Here is a 5,785-nt window from a genome sequence, read left to right as displayed (position 1 = left end):
GGCTGACAAACTTTTTCTGTAAAGGGCCAGACTGTAATTATTTAGGCTTTGCAGGCCATACGGTTGGCTGCAACTATTCAACAGCAAATCTTTGGAGCACAAAACTAGCTATAGTAGTATGTAAAAAAATGAACACAGCTCCGTTTCAATAAAACTTATTATGGACACTGAAATGTAAATCATAACTTTCAGGTGGTAAGTCATTTAAAAATGTAAACACCATTCTGAGCTCATGGACCACATAAAGGCAGTGAGCCAGACTTGGCTCATGAACCTTTAGTCTGCCAGACCCTGGTTTATAAGAACAAAGTGGAAAATGGACAAAGGAGGCCAACTGAAAGGACGGGTACCTGAATCTCATGGCTAGAAAACCCACCAAAACAGACTTGGTCAGAAAATACTCACTCCCCGATACTGCTTACTTTGGACAGAATATTTTTTAGCAGCCATAGGCTGGCTGATATAAGGCAAGTATGGAAAAACGGAATTCTACTGCAATCTCTAAAACCCCTCACGAACCTTGACTTACAGCTCATCCAGTATTCTACCTCTGTGTGGATGTGTTAGTTGAGAAAAAACCCAGGAGATCCAATAAAATTGATCCGTGCCTGGGCCTCCTATATACTGCATTCACCAATTACAGAAGAAAATAGAAGTTAACGTTGACAGAGGTGTTGCTAACTTTCAATCTAAGATTCTATGTGATAGAATCATTCAAAAAATGAGAAATGCAATGCTGGATGTATTGAAAATATTTTATACTCAGTTCTCTAGAATGCTAGCCAGCCAGTACAGGAAAAAAGAAATTATACTGGAACACTTTGGTATTTTTAAACAATAAAAGAAATATTTGACTAGAGGATAGCATAAGAATTTTACAAATACAAACTTAGGCTTCCTCACATTTCCCACAGAGCAACTAAACAATAAAAATATTTCAAGAAATAGATGACAGTATACCTCAAATGCAAAATTCCACAGTCAAACAGCCACTTACACAAAGAGATTTAACAAAACTGTTTGTAAATTAAACAGTAACAGCAAAAGGCACAAAAGCCTATTTCTTTTATGGTGTCTTGGTTGATTCACTAAGAAGCAGACAAAGAAATTACTGTAAAGAACGGTCAAAACTTGGCCTGAGCTGTCTTCTGGTAATTATTAATCCTACTATCTGTAGATTTGTTGTCCAAGGACAAAAGCTCCATGCCACCAACTTCACCTTCCAGAGAAAAGAAGCGGCTGCTGCTGGGGTTTTTTTTTTTTTTCCTCTTTCCAGTTTTTCTCTGGGTTCTGAGCAGTAAGGTAGCAGATAGAATGTCATAAAATAAATGAAAGTATTCCATTATTTGACCAGAAATGCCACCCTTTTTCCCAACTCATTGCTCTGCCTTGAAAGATGTATCGTATTTATAAGTCCTCATTGAATTCTCCTGAGACATTATGCATGATCCATTATAAAACATACAGGTAATACAAAGTCCAAAAGCCTGTCAAGTTTATGGAATAAACACATGAATATTAAACATGATACACTGTGAGGGAAATCACGGTTTGATTTATTTTCATATGAGACAGGTTATGAGTGCATGACGTAAAAGCTTAAAAGTTACCACCAAACTGTGCTAAGGACACTGCAAGAAATTATGCAGGGAGAAATCTGTGCAAATTCATCTTCTTCCTCAGTATCAGATGATTAAAAAATTTTTTTTCTTTAAACAATCTTGTTTATATTCAGGAAAACAGATTTGAAAAACTGAACAAGTAGAAATCTGTCTCCTCTTTATAATCAAATAACAATGCCAATGAAGGAGACCCCAAAGAAAAAACTGAAGATGAAAAAAATCCAAACAAAAGCCAACACTGCTATTAAGATTTTTCTTTTAATATGCCATGAGATAGCTTGATTGTATATTTTCCAAAGTACTTTTCCAGCCACATCTTCCCACCCTTCCAAGAGATTTAACCAGTCTTTTCAATGCAATAAAAGACGCTGGATTATAGTTCTGTCCACCTTCTCTTTCTGAAAGCAATATAATACTAATGACTTTAATGGTAATACACTCTTATCTAATAAAGAAAAACATTTACAAATATCGGAAACCCAGTTTTGAAACATTTGCATTAATTTTGAACTGAATCAGCATTTTGTGGGTTTTAAAAAAAGGCAGAAGTTTGACTCATGACTTGCTGATAGACACATTTCTGCTGAGGGAAGGGGAAGGAAGGGACAGTAAATGCTGCATTTCTCCATTGGCCCCAAAGGTGCTAATTTTACAAAGGGATACATCAAAAGCAAACATGCAATGGTTGTTTTAAAACCTTTACTGCAATATAACAATGAAGTAAACAGTAATTAGACACCTACCAATTTTTTCCCCAAAACAAAAAATGTAAACAGGAAAATAACTCTGCCTATTCTTGTACAGCTTTTCAAATCATGTTAGAAGGGTCTCACATTCAATGATCAAGAAATTTTAAAATAGCAGTAATTATTTTCATCTTAAGAAAAGTTTCCCTTTCTCCCCTCCCACCCCAAGTATTTAACATGAAAGAATGGGCTTCCTTACACATTAATTTTATACTTATTTGTGAAGCAGCAACAATTAACCATCAATAATTTGGCATTTCCATTTACAGTTGCTACAAAATTTTTTAAAATTTCACAAAGCCATTATCCAGTGTTGCCACGAAACAGAGACTGTAAATTCTAGGTAGCAAAGATTCTTTCTGAAACCAATGTTAAGTCAAAGAAATATAAAGCAGGGCATTACACTAAGTTTCTGGATCTAGTACACTAAAAAGAGTGAAACCTAGGAAAAGTTACCTACTGTTTTATAGAAGAAATAAAGACCTGCAAAAGCTGATTTTTGGTTGTATAATATTTTACACACTGTGTGGAGTCGCGGCATCTGCTAATTGCAGCAGACATGCACTGTATTTATCCCTGCCCTATATCCTAGATCCCTCCCTCCCCACCCCTGACAATCTACTACCTTATACCAAGTATTGTGGATATGAACCCAAGTCATCCCAGACAATCCAGTGAACAAAGTTAGTGTAATGCACTGGTGTGATGTGTGAGATACAAAAAAGTCCCTTTCAATCTTCATCAAAGTTCTGCTGTAGAAGAAAATTGGCAGCCAAATTCTCATTCTTCTCACAAGCAAAATATGCTTGTATCACAAGTCCTTCAGGAAATCCTAATGCCTTTAACTGGAAGAAAAGAAGGAAAAAATATATAAATCCAACTCACCGATTATGGCACATTTAATTTTCTTTACATATTATAGATTCCAGCATAGCACTACTAACAGACCATTACTTAAAAACATACTACAATCCAAAACAGCTCTTGAGAATTTTACATGAATACATCTCTATCTGAATATGGATTTACTGTTCAACTTGAAGGGCTAGATGGAACCTAGACACTTTCCTTTAACAACCACCTAAGAAAGTCTTTGTTCCTAAAGCTATTAGACTAACAGATAATTATGCAAACACTCAGTAACACTAAAAACTAGCTAACTTTTGTGTTTTAAAAAGACCCTATAGAAATTTGTAAATCAAATGATTTTTAGCATATTAAGGGTGAAAATAAGGATGAGTGTACCTGGAGAAAATTTTAACTACCTCACTTAAATTACATTTTATTTGTTAAAGCAACTCATGTCTTTCATTCAGATCAAACATCACTCTCAATCTCCTAGCCTTATTCAACACTTCAAATCTGAAAAACAAGTGATTAATTATTAGTTAATATTACACGGTATGTTTTGAAATCAAGACATACAGTGTTGTTCGATTTTTATCTGCTTAACATTTATAGCATGTTAAATGATGATACCAGCGACTTAATTTCACTTTCCTGGTCTATTAAGAATCGCTTGCTTGTGATTCAATACTCACTGCTTTTAAAAGCTTTTAAAAACTTAAGTGAATAACCTAATTCTCTAGGTACTATTATTTGTCAGCCAAATGTTATATATAAATACCCTTTCAAACTGTCTCAATCACCTCGTGTTAGACTATATCCAGAAATGACCTTTAAAACTGGGTGAAAATCCCAATTCAACATAAATAACTATTCATCCATGAAAGCAGAAGTGAAACTCAAAAATGAGTTTGCTATCTAGGTCTTGTTCAGATTAAAGCTAGGCTAGTTGAAATAAAAGACAGGGTACAATCCAACTACCTGCTTCCACAAAACACACACTCTAGATTCAAGACACACGTATCTTGAAAGTAAAAGGATAGAAAAAGATATATACCGTGCAAACAGTAACCAAAAGAAAGCTGGTATGGCAATATTGGACAAAATAGATTTTTAAGATAAAAACTGTTACTATAGAAAAAAGACATTTTATGATTTAAAAAAATGGTCAGGAAGACAGAGCAATTATTAAACCATGTAACAAAAATATTTAATACATGAAACAAAAACCGACAGAATTGAAGGGAGAAATTGACAATTCAACGACGATAGACTTTCAATATCCCCACTTTCAATAACAGATACAGCAGCTAAGGCAAAAGACTGACAAGGACTCTGAAAACTTAAATAACACTATAAACCAACTAGACCTAACAGACATTTACAGACCCCTTAACAAGAGCACATTATACATTCTTCTCAAGTAAATAAGGACAAAGTATGTTCTTTGACCACAATGGAATGAACTTAGAAATCAAAAGAAGAAAATTTGGGAAATTCATAAATAGGTGGAAATTAACACAATCTTAAATAATGAATGGATCAAAGAAGAAACAAAAAGGGAAATTAGAAAATGCTTTTAGACGAACGAAAACAAAAACACAACATACCAAAACTTACAGGATGCTACCTTAGCAGTACGCAGAGGGAAGCTTATGGCTGTAAACAGCCCTATCAAGACAGATGAAGAACCCAACAATAACCTAATCTTTCGCCGTAAAAAAAAAAAAAAAAAAAAAAAGGAAAAACAATCTAAACCCAGAGCAAGCAAAAGGAGGAAAATAATAGAAAATAAATAAAGAGACTAGAAAAACAATAGAATCAACAAAACCAAAAGGAGGTTCTTCTTAAAAAGCTCCACAAAATTGACAAATGTTTAGCTAAACAGAGAAGGGAAAAAAACAAAATTTAAGGACTTGAATTACTAAAATCAGAAATAAATACAGGGATATTACTATTTTTTATAGAAACAAAAACAATATAAGGGAATATTATGTATAACTGCACCCCAACAAATCAGATTATTTCCAACTCATTCTGTGACACCACTATCACCCTGATACCAAAATCAGACAGACATCAAAGAAAACTACTGACCAATATTCTTTTTGAATACAGATGCAAAAATTCCCAAGAAAATACTAGCAGACTGAATCTAGTAACACATAAAAAGGATTATATACAGATTATATACCACTTGAATTTATTCCAGGAATGCAAGGTTGGTTCAACATTACAAAAATCAATCAACATAATAAGGCATATCAGAAGAACAACGGACAAAACCACATGATCATCTCAATAAACACATACAAAAAATGACAAAATCCAACACTTTTTTGTAATAAACACATCGAACAAACTTACAAGGGAACTTCCTCAACCTGATAAAGGGCATCCACAAAAAACCCTCAGCTAACATCATACTTAATGGTGAAAGACTGAATGCTTTCCCCTAAGATCAAGAATGAGACAAGGGGCCGGGCGCGGTGGCTCACGCCTGTAATCCTAGCTCTCTGGGAGGCCGAGGTGGGCGGATTGTTTGAGCTCAGGAGTTCGAAACCAGCCTGA

General features: G+C 34.5%; 1 protein-coding gene across 1 annotated transcript in view; it reads right to left on the bottom strand.

Annotated features, from left to right (window-relative positions):
• Positions 1-2,307: 2,307 nt before the first annotated feature.
• The window catches only part of RAD23B (RAD23 homolog B (S. cerevisiae)), a 42,734-nt gene continuing 39,256 nt past the window's right edge, over positions 2,308-5,785 (bottom strand). The window contains exon 11 of the mRNA XM_012638544.1: positions 2,308-3,213. Within this exon, the coding sequence (XP_012493998.1) occupies positions 3,100-3,213 (114 nt within the window). The 3' untranslated portion in view covers positions 2,308-3,099. The remainder of the gene's footprint in view (positions 3,214-5,785) is intronic.

This window comes from Propithecus coquereli, unplaced genomic scaffold (assembly GCF_000956105.1).
Source record: "Propithecus coquereli isolate 6110/MARCELLA unplaced genomic scaffold, Pcoq_1.0 Scaffold130, whole genome shotgun sequence".
Taxonomy (NCBI): Eukaryota; Metazoa; Chordata; class Mammalia; order Primates; family Indriidae; genus Propithecus; species Propithecus coquereli.
This window is presented reverse-complemented; position numbering and strand designations above follow the sequence as displayed.